An 18953-nucleotide genomic window follows, 5' to 3' on the forward strand; every position below is an offset into this window, starting at 1 on the left:
TTAGATCAGCTTACACCACATGAACGTCCCTGTTTATGTCACTCAGCAGGATTATTCATTGGCTCTTTCTGCAGTTGCATAGTTTCACCAGTAGGTGGCGCCAGATGACTGTCCTTATGAGTGAGTCGTTTGAATCATTCGATGAACCAATTCATCCAACAGCTCTAATTCATTCACCAGTGAAACGACTGACTGTTTTAATGAGCGAGTCATTGAATCATTCACTCAACCGTTTAGTTTCAAAACCCATTTCAGAACAAAACAAATGACTAGATCTTTCTCAAATGCCTTTTTTTCTTCCATAGAATGCAAAATGAGCAAAAAAAAAGACATTTTGAAAAGAAAAAGCACTATAACAGTAGTTCATCCGACTCATTCTGTATTCTACGTCTCCTGAAGTCTCAATGTGAGAAACTGACCCATATTTATTCATTAAGCTAAAGCTTTGAAGGCTGAGATTGTCTTCATTCTGTTTTAATATATTGCTGTCTCTATAAATCCAGATGGACTTATGATCGGAGATGCTCTTGGTGCACTGATGCATTCAGATGAATATGACTATGATCTTCATCTTTAACTCATGCTCTGTTTGAGATCGTGCAAGAGGAATTAATGCAGAAGTCCATGTCAGATACTCTAGTCAGATCTATTTATAGTTCATAGAAAAAGAGATGACATCACGTCTGTAGCAGTGTTTTTTAATGCAAGAAAGTGCTCTGATAGTGTCATTTTGATGAGGAACTATTAGTAATCTTCTTATTTCTGCTGTAATATAGTTCCATTTTTAGAATTAGATGCAGTATATGTAATATAATATAATATAATAGGCCTATCTTCTTGTGTATCCATCACCTCAAAAAATGACTGTTTTATGTCACAGGTAGCCAATTTTTTCCCATGCGCTTTCATGTGTTGATGTTGTGGGTCCTCCTGAAATGTCTTTGATCATCTGGAGAAAATCCCACATCAGGATCATTAACACTGACGAGGGTCCGGTCAGATCCAGCACAGGTTCGAGTCCAGCTGGATGATGCCGTCCCGTATTTGCCCACTTAAATTGATTTTCCAGTGCACTTTTTTACCTTTATAAATGCCTTTAGAAAATAAATAATGTTTTTAAAAAAAAATGTTCAATAGAGAAATAGGCAATGATGGTAAACATGAAGTGATACTTTTAAATATTAAACTTAAACCGCCAGTAGGTGGTTCATTCATTCATTCATTCATTCGTTCGTTCGTTCGTTCATTCATTCATTCATTCATTCGTCTGTTCATTCATTCATTGATTCATTCATTCGTTCAATCATTCATTCGTTCATTCATTCATTTGTTCGTTCATTCATTCGTTCATTCATTCATTCGTCCGTTCATTCGTTCATTCATTCATTCGTTCATTCATTCATTCATTTGATCATTGATTCGTTCATTCATTCGTTCATTCATTCATTCATTCATTCAGTACTGAGAAGAGTGGCTGTATTTATGAACGAGTCATTGAATCATTGACTCACACGATTCGTTCACTTTGGAACTATTATTTCATTGCAAAATAGAGCAAACAATACTGACAAAACTGTTTAAAATGCACATCACTTAATATGACCCTTTTTGTTGAACTGTTGTATATAAAAATCACATTTGCAATCTTGTGGATATTAAGGAAACATCGCATTCTTGCTCGTATAATAATGATCAACATTAAAAACAAGAACTCACACAGGGTGTGTTTTTGTCTGAAGAGAGTTTGAATCTTGAACCGATCTCAGTCTGTGTCTATATTTGCTCTTCATGCTAGTAAGTGCATGAATGTCTACTTTTACAACGGTGCGTTGTGGAGAACAGCAGTAATGTAGCACGGCTCGTCAGCGGTGTATCTGCACACAGGGTTCACTGCATAGATGAGGTAATCTGATAGTCAATGTTTAGCATTAATGATGTGCATCTTCTTGATCATGTGACGTCATCCCCCACATCTCTAAACAGACACATGGATGTCCATGTTACAACCCGTTTCAGTTCATGACATACCCACAGTTTTGTGCATGCATTTTTCCCTTTCATATTAAAGTCCAGCTCATGTGGCAGAGTTTTAACCCAATACTGTGTTTATGTCATGAAACAGAATCCAGTATTTCCGAGAGCTGTGAAATGAAGCTTCGGCGCTTGTGTGTTTTAAAGACGTCTCGGGGATTCTTCTCTACGTCGTGCGTTATTAAAGTTTCTCATCAGCGGATGGAAAGCAGATTAGAGAAGCCGAAGCCCTGAAACGCTGAACTCTCGCTGTCCTGAACTTAAGCTTTCAAATCCTCATCCGACCCGAGCGAGAACTTCAGTCAGAAATCAACTGGGAATCAATAACATCTGGAGTTCCAGTATATCTTATACAAATGAAAACGAATTCAAACTATTAATAAAAACTATAATAGTACAGGTGAAACTCGAAAAATATCGTGCAAAAGTTCATTTATTTCAGTAATTCAACTCAAAAGGTGAAACTAATATATTATATAGACTCATTACATGCAAAGTGAGATATTTCAAGCCTTTATTTGTTATAGTTTTGATGATTATGGCTTACAGCTTATGAAAACCCCAAATTCAAAATTAGAATATTGTGTAAAGGTTTTCATAAGCTGTAAGCCATAATCATCAAAACTATAACAAATAAAGGCTTGAAATATCTCACTTTGCATGTAATGAGTCTATATAATATATTGCATAATATTCAGATGCTCTTTTATTATTTTTACATGAAAGTCATCTGTGATATAAAAGTAAAGGACTAATGGTGAAGAGTTTCTGATGACTTCAGTCTTAGTTTGATCTTTCCTCATTGTATTTACAGTATATTGTATTTATGACAATATGATTTTTCTGGGATATTTGAGTTTCGCTCGTGACTCTTGGCTCGAATCTTGGAGGATTGAATGATTTATCTGGCGATTAAACCCAGACGTGGCCAGAAACCGAGAGCTTGTTAAGTCGACAGATCCAAAGCTTCTGTCATTGTTTATAGTAGAGATTGAGGCTCTTCAATATTTGATTTAGTGTTTTACCAGAGGAGTTTCTCAGGCCGGCTCTGGCTCCTCAATCTCTCTAACAGACCATCATATATCTGTGGACTCGAGGTTTCTGAGGGGCTTCACTCAGGCGGGAACTCTCAAATTAAAATCATGAAAGCTGCAGTTAAGAATAATATTATTCATCTATCTATCTATCTATCTATCTATCTATCTATCTATCTATCTATCTATCTATCTATCTATCTATCTATCTATCTATCTATCTATCTATCTATCTATCTATCTATCTATCTATCTATCTCTCTGCAAAAAACATATGCTGGTTGCATTCTTTTTTTCTTCTTTTTTTGTAGTGAAAAAAAATAACGGACATGTCTAGGTGTCAGCGTTGAACGTTTTAGTGTCATTGTAATAGAATAAAGGGACATTTAAAAGAGCAGTTCAATCTAAGATGAGAATTAATATCAATATTCACTCACCAAACTCATATTTTCCATTTAAAAGTCACTTGTTTGTAATGCTTTTATGGTCTTTTGTCCTTTTTGTAGCTCGACAAGTGTGAGATTTTGGATAAAAAAAACTAATGTACAAAAGCACAAAGAGTTTGAGACAGTTTATTGCCACGATTGTCTCATATGATGAGGAATATGATGCTGTCTCTGTCCTGTTTAATCTGTGGCTCAGATGAAGGGAACGCTTGCTAACATGTAGTTGTGCTCTTCACCGAGACACGGCTCTTGTGTTCGATCGGCCTGTGACTCGTTTTAGTCTCGTCTGCACCTGTTCTTGTTAGTCGCTCATTAGTTAACCTCCATCTTCACCTGTGTCTAGTTAGTTCCCTCGTTTACCCTGTGTATACTGTATATTCTCCCCGTTCAGGGGTGTGTTTCCCGAAAGCATCGTTAGCCAACTATGGTCGCAAGTTCCTTCGTTATCAGCAGTTCAACGAGTCGGAGTTTCCCGAAACCATCGTTACAACGAACATTCGCACACAGCATCGCAGAGGTGTGTGTGTGTGTGTGAGCGACAGCATCGCAGAGGTGTGTGTGTGTGTGTTTGAGCGACAGATCTCGAGCTGTGGTTAGAAGCAGTTTCTAGATTGCATGACATGTGGACTCAATAAATCCTGATCTTGAGACAAATAAGCAAGCTGACATTCAGTGCAACCTGTGTCTTTAATTTAGAGTCCATACAAATGTCATTTACGTCTTTGAGTTTGTCAAGAGATTTAAAGCACCGTTTGTGAAGAGTGCGCGTGTGTGAACGAGCTCTAGTGTGTGTGAACGAGTCTATGATTGAATCTGGAAATAAAGCGAAATAACTGAGAAAAATGAGAAATATTCCATGTCTGTAATTTATAGCAAAACATCTAGAGTTAATTCGATCTCAAACAGATTCATTAAAAGTAGTGATTACTCAAACACGTGTGTGACGTCATAAACCAGCGTGGATGAACGACCACTTTGAGACAATATGGTTTCGGGAAACAGTCGAGACGAGCTAGATGATTTTCTCACCGATGCATCATACTGTGACAGTGAAGCGGCGAGTTACGGCGCTGTACGGGAAACACACCCCAGTTCAGTCCCTTGTCGGTTATTGTTTGTGTGTGCATGTCTTGTGGACACGATGTTACATTCTGTTAAACCCGCTTGTTTCATCAAAACTTATCTCCGTTGGAAGTGACGTTCATCCGTCTGTTTCGTCTGCCAAGCCGTGACACTCGGATGGAGAAAGAAATTAGATTTCTCTGCATATTTCATGTGTGAATTTGTCTGGAGCTGCTCTGCCAGGAATCTCTCAATGCGACGTTTCTCATCTGTTCTACGTTTGAGCTGGATCGAAGGAGCTGTATGTTGTTTGTTTAAAGAAAAAATATATATGCAAAGACATTGAAGGATATTTTCTATTTTTAGTACACTCTAAAAAATGCTGGGATAAAATAAAAACAAGCATTTCTGGGTTATTTTTACCCAGCTTGTTGGGTTTTATACATTAACCCATTTTCTGGGTTGTTTTTGACAGTGCTGGGTCAGTCAAATTGATATTGAAGGTTTTTCATTTTAAATAATAAAAATGCACTCTAAAATCGATTATATATGACAGGAACAGTTTGTATACAATATTCTTTATTCAATGGAAAGTCTGTCTTTCTATGGTCATAAAATCCTCAGAAACATTCAGTAAACGTTTAGGACGTGACAGGAGCAGCCAATGGGAATCTGTGGGAAGAAACGGGTATCAGTTGGCTGTTCCAGTTCATTAAATGACAATCTTATATATACGTTTTAAGAAGTCACATAAAAACAGCTTTACCTTGTGCCATCTCGTCTGTCAGACATGTACAGTAATTATTTGATAGGAAGACAATGTAACACAAACCTTAATTTCATTCAGGAAGTTTTCTCTCAGAACAGAACACAAAATGACCATTGAAAAATGTATCCAGTTTGACATTTGGGTTACATTGACCCAGTGCTGGGTAGGTATGTGTTGACCCAGCAGCTGAGTTACAGAAAACTACCCAGCACATGGGTAAAAATATACAAAATAACCCAATTAAATGACCCAGCAGGCTGAACCCAGCATTTGGGTTAAAAAAATAACCAAGCATTTTTCACAGTGACCCAACACAGGGGTAAAAAAATTATTTAAAATGACCCAGCAGGCTGAACCCAGCATTTGGGTTAAAAAAAATAACCCAGCATTTTTCAGTGTGACCCAGCACATGGGTAAAATAAAATAAAAAAAATAACCCAATTAAATGACCCAGCAGGCTGAACCCAGCATTTGGGTTAAAAAAAAAAACCCAGCATATTTTAAGAATGTAGATGAAGAGAAATTGACATCTCTAGTCCTAATTTGACTGAATTTACCTCTCTATTAGACATCACAGATGACTCTTAATTTGTAATTTGGGTTAATGTACGATCGATCGCCTGACATTTCTCTTCAAAAATCCATCGCATCCATCATGATTCTGTCCCTCAACAACATTTGTGTTAAATTGAACCCCTCTTGATTTTATAATCATAAACCTCTTTTTTTTTTAAGTGCAGCTCTTCATCTCCAGTGCATTTGGGAGTAAACAGGTTGTGTTTGGGGTTCTTCTAATGTGTTTTGACATCGTTTTGCTTCATGCTTCACTGGGGAGATTTGAAAAGCTTTTTTTAGTTGCAGGGGTTTCTAAAAATACGGCCTGAAGCCCTTGAGGAGGGTCTTGACGCGGGACGTGTCCGGCCATGAGCTCTAATAGGCAGGGGCGTAATTTGTTGGGGGGATGGGGGGGATATAACCCCCCCAATATTTAAATCTATGCATTACAACCCCCCTATTATTTATACCATGGCATGATCACAATATCAGGAGGCATACCCAAACTTCAACCCCCCCAATGTTCAAACCAAATCTACGCCCTTGCTAATAGGTGCTGAATGATGAGATCGGGCCTTCGAGGTCAAGAGACCAGATGATTTCTGCAGAAGAGCTCAGGCGTGATGCCAGCTGATGTCCTCAGACTCCAGGAGACATACAGCTTCATCTAAATGACCATCGTTTTACTTACCGTTTGTTAAATACTTCAGTAAAGCAACAGCAGTGTGATTAGCCTAGTGAGAAATAAATAAACTAAATATACTTATTTTATGCTTAGTATACTACAAATACATTTATGTACATCATTTTAAATACCCTGCAATTGACGGTTCACAAAGACCCGCCCCCTTTAGTTACTGTTGCTATGTCCGACAAGCCACGCCCCTCTCACACACACACACCATGTTCTCACGCAGTGAAACACACATCGCGGAGCAGAGAGGACACTGACAACACACTGAACGACAGGACACACCAGCTTACTTTTGATATGAAACAAATTTGGTCATTTTTTAACGAAATTTAAACAATACATACCGTTTTGTGGCTCTTTAATGTGTCTGACAGATCGCTCAGTTAAAGCTGCTCGTGAACCGATCATCTCTTCCTTCTAGTTCAGATCAATAAACATGAATGAACATCAGAAGGAATGTTGTTTTAACCGCGGAAAGACGTCAGTACACTTCGTTTTTCAAGTTCAAATCCTAAACGTTAATCTACTAACTCTCCTGACTGCTTTGTCGGACAAAAATGGCGGATTCGGCGGATGGCGGATTATGATTGGTCAGATCACCTGTCAATCAAACTCCCTGCGAAGGGTCAATTGTACTGTTGGTATACTAGTCAAGTCACATTTATTTATATAGCACTTTTTACAATACCAATTGTTTCAAAGCAGCATTACAGCTATAACGAAAATAATGCAACAAAGTTTATTTCTAGAAGAAATTAGCGTCACAGTCCAGCTTAAGTAAGTTCAGCGATGGTTCAGTTTTGTTGTAAAAAAGTATTAATTTAGTTCATTGGTAAATTTAAAGTCTGCTAAATTATAACAACTCGTTTTGTGCTTAATGTGTACTTTAGTTATCCGGAAATAGTGCTGAAGTTCAAATAAAGATGAACTTAAGTATATTACTTATGTATTAGTATATCCTTTAGGTACACTTTAAATATCTTGCATTTAAAGACTGATATTATGAAAATCATGAAATCATGCAGGGGAAAAACCAGTCAGTTGAGTTTGTGGCAAAACCTTTTACAGTGCTTGTATATTGTTGTCTTTCAATGCATATGATGATTCATACTCGGGAAGAACTGAAATTACATTCATTACAAGATTATTAGTTAAAACATTTCAAAATGCACCTGCAGACTATTTTTCCAGTCATGAAATTTGTCATTGAGGATTTCTAAAAAAAAAATACTGTGCAAAAGTCTCGTCTCGTTCTCATGAGATAAATGTCTCGTCGCACTCCTAGTGAATATAGATGTATCTATAGATAGATATACATATAAAATAACTGTATGTAAATTTGTAAATTGTATATATGCATCTCTGTAATAATATGTATATTATGTATATTTCAGAGTATGTTTTGTTGATGTTTTTGTTATCGTAAACCTAATAATTAAAAACGCAGTAGTAAACACTACTCATATGAAAACATGCTTCTCCAGAAAACATGAATTCCAGCACAGATGTTGTGTTTGTGCTCGTGGAAACTCTAGTGTTAGTCATGTGTGTGTGTGTGTGTGTGTGTGTGTGTGTGTGTGTTTGTGCTTGTGTAAACTCTAGTGTTAGTCATGTGTGTGTGTGTGTGTGTGTGTGTGTGTGTGTGGGTGTGTGTGTGTGTGTGTAAACTTTAGTGTTAGTCGTGTGTGTGTGTGTGTGTGTAAACTCTAGTGTTAGTCATGTGTGTGTGTGTGTGTGTGTGTGTGTGTGTGTGTGTGTGTGTGTGTGTGTGTGTGTGTGTGTGTGTGTGAACTTTAGTGTTAGTCGTGTGTGTGTGTGTGTGTGGAAACTTTAGTGTTAGTCGTGTGTGTGTGTGTGTGTGTGTTTGTGCTTGTGGAGACTCTAGTGTTAGTCGTGTGTGTGTGTGTGTGCTTGTGGAAACTCTAGTGTTAGTCATGTGTGTGTGTGTGTGTGTGTGTGTGTGTGTGTGTGTGTGTGTGTGTGTGTGTGTGGAAACTCTAGTGTTAGTCGTGTGTGTGTGTGTGTGTGTGTGTGGAAACTCTAGTGTTAGTCGTGTGTGTGTGTGTGTGTGTGTGTGTTTGTGCTTGTGGAAACTCTAGTGTTAGTCGTGTGTGTGTGTGTGCTTGTGGAAACTCAAGTGTTAGTCATGATGTCTTCAGCGAACAGCGTTTCTGCTCTTTTCAGAGTCGAGTGTCCGTCACCGCATCTGACGTGTGTTAGTGAAGACAGGCGGCTGCGGGACATTTCCCATGATGACTCACGCAGGAGTGTGTGTCGTGCTGTAAACGACTGTGTGTGAGAGCGGCACCTGCTCTCGCCCGCGGCCTGTGTGTGTGTGTGTGTGTGTGTGTGTGTGTGTGTGTGTGTGTGTGTGTGTGTGTGTGTGTGTGTGTGTGTGTGTGTGTGTGTGTGTGTGTGTGTGTGTGTGTGTGTGTGTGTGTGCAACACCTGCTGACCCCCAGAATGCCCTGCGTTTGACACCGACTGACACGAGGCTCTGATGCTCAGGCCTTCGGCAGACATGATCCTATCTCTAAAGATGTCTAATACTGAGACACGTGAAGCTGAAGATTAATGAGGAGTGTAAAGCTCGTGACGGTTCTAGCGGCTCCAGCTTTTTTGAGTCTGTATCTAAAGGTTCAGCTGGGCTTTTCCCATCTCACATCTCACATCTCCCAGCGCACAAACAAACCACTCGCTCCGTCCGTGTGGGTTTGTCTCAATCGTGGCTCAGCATCAGCAGACGAGATGAAATGTGACATGAACATGACAGAAATTACTGTATGCTCTTAGAGATCTGACATTGACTGATGAGAGAGGCTGTGATTTATGTTTTCTTTCTGGAATTTATCTTTGAATGCAAGTTTTTGTTTTAAAGTCCTCCTGTAGGCAATTAATAATAATAATAATAATTCATCACATTTATATAGCGCTTTTCTGGACACTCAAAGCGCTTCACATAGAAGGGGGGAATCTCCTCAACCACCACCAATGTGCAGCATCCACCTGGATGATGCGACGGCAGCCATATTGCGCCAGAACGCCCACCACACACCAGCTTACTGGTGGAGAGGAGACAGAGTGATGAAGCCAATTGGTATATATATATGGGGATGATTAGGAGGCCATGAAGGACAGAGGCCACTGAGCAAATTTGGCCAGGATGCCGGGGTTACACCCCTACTCTTTCGAAAGACATCCTAGGATTTTTTGTGACCACAGAGAGTCAGGACCTCGGTTTAACGTCTCATCCGAAGGACGGTGCTCAATTTACAGTATAGTGTCCCCGTCACTACACTGGGGCGTTATGACCCACACAGACCACAGGGTGAGCGCCCCCTGCTGGCCTCACTAACACCTCTTCCAGCAGCAACCTGGTTTTCTCAGAAGGTCTCCCATCCAGGTACTAACCAGGCTCAGCCCTGCTTAGCTTCAGTGGGCAACCAGTCTTGGGCTACAGGGTGATATGGCTGCTGGCTGCTGGCAATTATTGTATCCCTTAAAACTCCTCTTTCATCACCAAACGGACATATTTCAATGTTTTTTTCCTGTAACTCGACACCCTTGCCTCATTTAGTATGCGTGGTTCTATGAATATGCAGATGAGCCCCGCCTCCACTCACTCACTCAGCTCAGAGATCCACTGGTTGACGATCACACGTTGATCTGATTGGTTACAAGGTCGTTTGTGACGTCAGAAACACCAGCGATTTCAAACCGTGTTTTTGAGACTGTCTTTGGTTCACTGCAGTTTTAAGTCAAGTCAAGTCAAGTCACCTTTATTTATATAGCGCTTTTTACAATACAGATTGTATCAAAGCGCTTCACAGTGATAACATGAAAACAATATAACAAAAACAATATAACAATATAACAAAGTTTGTTTCTAAAAGAAATTGCGTCAACGTCCACCTTAAGTAAGGCAGATCAATAATATTATTGAATATTAAATGTTAAATGTCCCCAACTAAGCAAGCCAAAAGCCAAGGCAACAGTGGCAAGGAACCAAAACTCCATCAGGTGACAGAATGGAGAAAAAAACCTTGGGAGAAACCAGACTCAGTCGGGGGGCCAGTTCTCCTCTGGCCAACGAAGGAACAGTGCATGATTCGGGCAGCATTACAAGTCAGATTGGATCGGAACATTTAGAGTATTTTTTGGAAGTCCAAGTATGCACGCCGGTCTTAAGACGAGTTGTTGAGGATCAGTGGCGTCCACCATAGAGAGTCCATATCGCCCGTGTTAAGTCGTCACTTCATAGGCTTTGTGATTGGAGCATCTGAAGTCTCCGTGAGAGGCTGGATACAAACTGGAGCTGACGAACGCCATTTTCTCGGGACTCGCGTCCCGAGATAACAGCAGAAAAGCAAAGGGAAAATAATTAGCGTAGCTGCTGTTCATAATGATGATTTCCATAACACAGGCGTAAAAGACAAAACATGAATACAGTGACTCTTGCGTCCCAAAATCACCCCCCTCCGTCCCCCACTCAACTCAGCCCAGCTTACTGACCTCTACGTCCCTCCTGCTGCTGAGACCTAACCACAATCTCACAATCTCTCCGCAACCCAACCATACGCGCCAACCCGTTGACTAAGGCTGTCGAGCCCCACTGGTGCGTGAATAGGCAGTTTCAGTGGACAACGGTTCCGTATGGCATACTACCTACCGCAACACAATATCTGCCCAACCACCCGTCATTCACGCAATATACACAGGAACGTAATGACTGCAAATACTATGCAACCTATACAGATAACCTACAGTCTCTTCAAGTTTTATAGTATTAAATGCATTTGACCTGATTCAGCAGTATAATAAAAGGTAAGCATTATGTAAATGCTTGGCTAAAAAGATGCGTCTTTAATCTAGTTTTAAACTGGGACAGCGAGTCAGAGCCTCGAACAATATCAGGAAGGCTATTCCAGAGTTTAGGAGCTAAATGTGAGAACGCCCTCCCTCCTTTAGTGGACTTAGATATCCTAGGAATGACTAGAAGCCTCGAATTTAGTGATCTTAAAGAACGCGATGGATTGTAGGGCGATAGAAGGTCCATTAAATACACAGGAGCTAGACCATTTAGGGCTTTATAGGTCAGTAATAGTACTTTGTAATTGATACGGAACTTGATAGGTAACCAGTGTAGAGATGATAAAATTGGTGTTATATGATCATATTTTCTTGACCTAGTAAGAACTCTAGCAGCTGCATTTTGCACTAACTGTAGCTTGTTTATTGAGGATGCAGGACAACCGGCTAATAAAGCATTACAGTAATCTAGTCTCGAGGTCATGAATGCATGAACTAACTTTTCTGCATCGGAAACAGATAGCATGTTACGTAATTTAGCAATGTTTCTAAGATGGAAAAAGGCCGTTCTTGTAACATATGAAATATGATTTTCGAAAGACAAGTTGTGGTCTAGTATAACTCCCAGGTCTTTTACCGTAGAGGATAAAGTAACAGGACATCCTTCTATATTAAAGTTGTATTGTAAGTGGTTTTGTGGATAGTTTTTTGGACCAACAAGTAATACCTCCGTTTTATCTGGATTTAGTAGCAGGAAATTATGCGTCATCCAGCATTTTATATCTTTAAGACACTCTGTCAATTTTGATGAGTTAGTGTTTTCATCTGGCCGTGATGAAATATATAATTGAGTGTCATCGGCATAACAGTGGAAATTAATTCCATGTTTTCTTATAATATTACCAAGTGGCAGCATATATATTGAGAATAGCAGAGGGCCTAACACCGATCCTTGCGGCACTCCATAGTCTACTGACGTTATCTTCGATTTTTCCCCATTTAAACAAACAAAATGGTAACGGTCTGATAAATACGATCTGAACCAGCTTAATGCCTGTCCCTGAACACCAGTGTAGTTTTGTAGTCGATCCAAGAGTATTTTATGATCGATAGTGTCAAACGCAGCACTAAGATCGAGTAGAACTAGTATTGAGATACAGCCTTGGTCAGAAGCTAAAAGTAAATCATTTGTAATTTTAACTAGCGCAGTTTCTGTGCTATGATGCGGTCTGAATCCTGACTGAAATTTTTCATATATCTCATTTTCTTGCATGAAAGAGCACAATTGAGCGGACACAGTCTTTTCTAGTATTTTAGACATAAATGGAAGATTTGAAATCGGTCTGTAATTTGCTAAGTTATTTGGATCTAATTGCGGTTTCTTAATGAGAGGTTTTATTACTGCCAGCTTGAATATTTTTGGAACATGACCTAAAGATAAAGACGAGTTAATAATATTAAGAAGAGGCTCTTCCACTACAGGTAACACTTCTTTCAGAAATTTAGTTGGTATTGGATCTAATAAACATGTTGTTGGTTTAGATGCAATGATAAGTTTATTTAGCTCTTCCTGTCCTATAGTTGTAAAGCGGTGTAGTTGTTCTTGAGGGGCGATAGTTGAGGCTGAATCATAAGACACCATAGAGGATTGTACATTTACAATTGTGTTTCGGATGCTTTCTATTTTCTCATTGAAGTAGTTCATAAAATCATTACAGCTATACTGTAACGGAATAATTTGCTCGGGTGATGTCTGTTTATTTGTTAGTCTAGCCACGGTGTTAAATAAAAACCTTGGATTATTTTGGTTATTTTCTATTAGTTTGCGGAGATGCTCAGCCCTGGCTGCTTTTAGAGCTTTTTTATAACGAGACATACTGTCTTTCCACGCGATTCTAAAGACCTCTAAATTAGTTTGTTTCCATTTACGCTCTAGGTTACGAGTTTCTCTCTTGATAGCATGCGTAGCACTGTTGTACCATGGTGCTTTAGTTTTCTCTCTAACCTTTTTTGATCTAATTGGTGCAACAATATCTAATGTACTAGAGAAAATGGTGCTCAAACTGCTAGTCATTTCCTCTAGTTCATCTGTTTGTTTGGGTTCACTGAGCAGCTGAGATAGATCAGGTAAGCTATTTGAGAATCTATCTATAGTGGTTGGAAGGATTGTTCTGCCTGGTCTATAACGTGGCGCAACATGACAAATTTCAGCAGTGCGTATTATACAAGTTACCATGTGATGATCGGTGAGATCGTCACTTTGCGGTATAATATCTATATCGGTTGGATTGGTTCCGTATGATATAATTAAATCTAGTGTATGATTTAGACGATGAGTGGGACCACTGACATTCTGCTTGACCCCAAAGGAGTTTAATAAATCTGTAAACGCAGTCCCTAACGCATCGTTTGTGTTATCTACGTGTATGTTAAAATCTCCAACAATTATTGCTTTATCGGCATTGACCAATAGATCTGAGAGAAAGTCTGCAAACTCTTTTAGGAAATCAGCATATGGTCCTGGAGGTCTATATACAGTAGCCAAGGCTAGAGATAATAGGGATTTATTTCTTACATCTAAGAGCGCAACGTTTAGCACCAGTACTTCAAACGAATTAAACCTGTGACCTGTTTTCTGAGTTACATTAAGAATATCTCTATAGATTGTTGCAACACCGCCGCCACGACCGATCAGACGGGGCTCATGCTTATAACAGTATCCTGGCGGGGTAGACTCATTTAGACCGAAATACTCGTTAAGGAGGAAATACTCAGCAATGCTGACGACTTATGAACTTACACATGGGTTAAGCGTATTAAAAACACCACATAGACATATAAAATACATTAAAAGCTTGATTTTTCACCACAGGGACACTTTAAATCATACTTATTGTAATTATTGTAAAAAATATATTGTTTGTGTTACTCTGCTATTGTTCATTTGGTTTTTTTTTTTTCTGTCAGCATAAATGAATGATCCTTCTAGTATATGCATCTCTCAGACAGCCGCTTTGTGTAACGAGCACATGAACGGCCTGGTCGTCTGTGTGCATTTAATCATATCGCAGTAAATCAGCAGATTTTTGTGTCGCACTGAAAACACAATTCAGGATGAGTCTGTCAGTGCGCCGAGCGTCTCAAAGACGGCCTGACAGCGAGAATACTTTTATAACAGTAGTTGCGTGACAGCGCTGTGTGTGGGGCTTGTTTGTTGTGCTATAATTATAATGTGTCAAATTGCTTAAACTTAAATGCATGACGTGAAAAATCACTTCATCGTGTAAATGTGTGAGAAACACTCAGCCGGTGAGTTTCTCCTAAAGCAGCTTTATATAAGACCATCATCAGAGGTCATGAGGTCAACTCCTCTCGTACACCAACACAGCACACTTGTGTCAAACCACCCTCCCTCGCTCGTGTTTTACATCACAATATTTCACTATATTACTGTTTTTGAAACATTCACATGGAAATGAATGTGTTTAGGGCTGTCGAGCGATTAAACCGTTTGATCTAAATTATGTGCCGATTAATTAATCTGATTAATCAGATTTGGCTGATAAATTACCCCTAAAAGATCATTTAAAGTCATCATTGTGTTAAATGAGAAAAGCATCAAATAGACATTACAAAAAGTAGCTTTAGAAAGAAATATTGCATTTGATTCAACATAGAATTTATTACACATAAAGTTTTAGGCTAAAAGGGACATGATTTTTGTTGTCTTTTTTTAGAAGCTGCATCTGGATTAGTATTTAGATATATTTACAATACAGACCAAAAGTTTTGTAAACAAAATTCTTTGAAATATTTTTTTTTTACTCGAAAGAAAGTCATACAGGTTTAATAAGACACGAGAGTCAGTAAATGATGACACAATTTTCTTTTTTTTCTTCTTTTTTTATTTATTTTTTTATTTGGCAAAACCTCACACATGATACAAAACCCAACGTGTAAAAGACATAAAACGTACAGTATACAATGATTATTTGATATTATAATATATATATAAAGAGTATGTATCACACTGTCAGGTTGCTGTAGGCTGCTGAAGACGAGGACACGGAATCTGCGATATAGGTATTTATTTACAAACTTAACTTCTATAAACATACAAGAACAAAGGAAAAGGAACTCCAGGACTTCAAAAAACACACAACCGTACATGGACGACGACCAACAAACACTGAGGGAAAACACAGGGCTTAAATGAACAGGGACTAATGGGATGATTAACAGAACACAGGTGAAGGGAATTACTAATCAGACATAGCGGGAAAACTAACAGGACTGAACCAAAAATCACAAAAGCAATGAAACAAGATCTCAAAACAGAACTAAACACATTGAAACCGTGACACACACATTCAACATGAAACAAATAAGAACAGTAATTGACAAGACAATAAAATAAAAAAAGAGATTTTTTTGGGATAGATTACCATGAGGGTAAAGAAGGAAGGCTATGTGTGTGTGTGTGTGTGTGTGTGTGTGTGTGTGTGTGTGTGTTCGTGTGTGTGTGCTAGAATGGACATTACCATGCGTGTAAGTTTGTAAACTTACACAAACTCACAATTTTCATTTTTGGCCAAAATACCCCCAAAATATGATTTTTTTTTAAATAATTTTTTTATGAAGTGAAACTTATGGCGGTAGATGTCTAAATGAGTGAGTCATTGATTCATTTGATTTGTTCAAACAGCTGATTCATTCAGGAATTAAGTAAATGACTCTCTTTATAAGTGAGTCATTGAATCATTGGTTCACCCGATTGATTCGTTCAAATCACAGATTCATTCAGAAGCGACACAGACGCACAACAGTTCTGCTCTGGCTTTATAGGTAATATTTTCGTTGGCACGATTGAGCAAAAACAGACAATATTGTGTCTAAAATTTAACACAATATTAACTTATTTATTGAACTGTTGTATAAAATCAATATCCCGTTTGCACTCGTGCTATTCGGGATAAAAACAGCACTCGTGTGATATTGCGTAACTATGGCAAATGATATAAATATCATACAAAACCTCATACAGGGGCATTTTTGCCCTGATATCTTGAATTTTATGCTAATTCTAAATTTATTCTATAGGCTTCATCACACAGTGAGTTCATGTTCAATAATAAACTGTATGAAATGTAAGGTGAACTGCGTAGGTCTGCGTTAAATCAATATTTCTAATAGGCTAATAAGTCTCCCTGTGGTGAGAATCCAGCTTTTAATGTTGTTTATGTGTCTATGTGATGTTTAATACCCTTTAAGACACACCGGGCCCTATCTTGCACTCGGCGCAAATGACTTTGTACACTGACGCATGTATCATTCCTATTTTGCACCCACGCAAAGCGGGCTTTTCCCTCCACAGACGCACGCCGGTTAACTAAGAAATACACTTGCGCTCCCCGGGGCGGTTCAGCGCAAAGAGGAGGCGTGTTCCGGCGCAAACTTTCCCTCATGCTATTTTGCTGTTCTATGTAACAATTGCGCCACTGACCAGAAAAAAATAGTCTAAAGTCAGTGGTGCGTTGCGCGTTGTTCATTATGCTATTTTAAGGGCGCATGCTTGGCATAATCAATGTAGCGTGTGCACAACGCGCATACACTTTGATTCTCTCATCTAAGCAGCAGTTTTCATTTTTGCAAATCATACATTATTACGATAGATAGATAGATAGATAGATAGATAGATAGATAGATAGATAGATAGATAGATAGATAGATAGATAGATAGATAGATAGATAGATAGAAAGACAATTTATTATAAAAGCATGTAGCTTACACATTTACCCAAATTATCATACGCCTGTTTAACAGAAGTTAATTTGGGTGGGTTTCTCCATCCCCAACGTCACTTCTCTGTGTTTTACGGCCCTGACGAGAACGTTGCTCTCCTCGGCTATGAACCGCTCCTGCCGCGCGCCTGGCAAATCCGCCGTTATAATAGGAATCCGCTTTAGAACAAGCGCGCCTGCTCTTAAAGGGAATGTGAGATGACGCTCTGATTGGTTTATTTCACGTTACGCCCAAACCACACCTATGAATAATGAAGCTACTTCAGACCAACCCCTTTTAGATTTGCGCCAGGCGCAAGAGGCATTTATCCCGCCGGGAAAATAGCAACAGCGCCGGGATCCGCCCACAAAGTTACTTGCGCTTTACGCTTTGACACTTGCGTTTCAGATCGTTAAAATAGGGCCCAGTGTGTGTAAGTTCATAAGTCGACAGCATTGCTGAGTATTTCCTGCTTAAAACTGCAGTGAACCAAAGACAGTCTCAAAAACACGGTTTGAAATCGCTGGTGTTTCTGACGTCACAAACGACCTTGTAACCAATCAGATCAACGTGTGATCGTCAACCAGTGGATCTCTGAGCTGAGGGAGTGAGTAGAGGCGGGGCTCATTTGCATATTCATAGAACCGCGCATACTAAATGAGGCAAGGGTGTCGAGTTACATTCAAGATATTTTAAGGTATGAAAAACGTTTAAATATGTCATTTTGGTGATTAAAGATGAGTTTTAAGGAATACAATTATTGACTACAGGGGGACTTTAAAATCTGAGTGTATATGCATCTCTCAGACTGCCGTTCATATTCAAGCACAGCATTTATTGCATATTTTTGCTGATGTTCTTTGGTGTATTAATGCCACTCTAAATGAAACGTTTCCAAACAGAAGCATCTTTGAAACGTCCCGTTAAATCATCCGTTCTCTTCCAATCCAGGTTCTGTCTCTGGGCGCCGATGTTCTTCCGGAGTATAAACTCCAGGCTCCTCGGATCCACAAGTGGACGGTCCTGCACTACAGCCCGTTTAAAGCGGTGTGGGATTGGCTGATCCTGCTGTTGGTGATCTACACCGCCATCCTCACGCCGTACTCCGCAGCCTTCCTCCTGGACGAGGAGGAGGAGGTCTCCATGCAGAACTGTGGCTACTCCTGCAGTCCTCTCAACGTGGTGGACCTCATCGTGGACATCATGTTCATCATCGACATCATCATCAACTTCCGCACCACGTACGTCAACGCCAACGACGAGGTGGTCAGCCACCCGCTGCGCATCGCTGTGCATTACTTTAAAGGCTGGTTCCTCATCGACATGGTGGCCGCGATCCCCTTCGACCTGCTCATATACCGGACCGGGGAGGAGGTGAGTGCTGAGGTGAGGGGAATCATGGGACACTTTCTTCTCGCTCTTGTGCTTTTACTCTTGTGTACTCATTTCCAGGGTTTCCGCGGGGCATTAACAAGCGTTAAAGGGTTAGTTCACCCAAAAATGAAAATGATGTCATTAATGACTCTCCCTCGTGTCGCTCCAAGCCCGTCAGACCTCCGTTCATCTTCAGAACACAGTTTAAGATATTTTAGATTTAGTCCGAGAGCTTTCTGTCCCTCCATTGTAAATGTATGTACGGTTTACTGTCCTTGTCCAGAAAGGAAATAAAGACATCATCAAAGTAGTCCATGTGACATCAGTGGGTTAGTTAGTGTGTTGAAGCATCGAAAATACATTTTGGTCCAAAAATAACAAAAACTCCACCTTTATT

At 39.5% G+C, this 18953-nt stretch overlaps 1 protein-coding gene across 3 annotated transcripts in view; it reads left to right on the forward strand.

Annotated features, from left to right (window-relative positions):
- kcnh2b (potassium voltage-gated channel, subfamily H (eag-related), member 2b) overlaps window positions 1–18953 on the forward strand; it is a 77899-nt gene that overhangs the window by 29910 nt on the left and 29036 nt on the right. For 2 of the 3 annotated variants that reach the window (XM_056263615.1, XM_056263613.1), the window contains exon 2: window positions 18134–18568. In XM_056263615.1, the coding sequence (XP_056119590.1) occupies window positions 18134–18568 (435 nt within the window). The remainder of the gene's footprint in view (window positions 1–18133; window positions 18569–18953) is intronic. The other variant, XM_056263614.1, reaches the window with a different exon arrangement.

The sequence above is a fragment of the Rhinichthys klamathensis genome, unplaced genomic scaffold (assembly GCF_029890125.1).
Source record: "Rhinichthys klamathensis goyatoka isolate OS25496 unplaced genomic scaffold, OSU_Roscu_1.1 h1tg000209l_1, whole genome shotgun sequence".
Taxonomy (NCBI): Eukaryota; Metazoa; Chordata; class Actinopteri; order Cypriniformes; family Leuciscidae; genus Rhinichthys; species Rhinichthys klamathensis.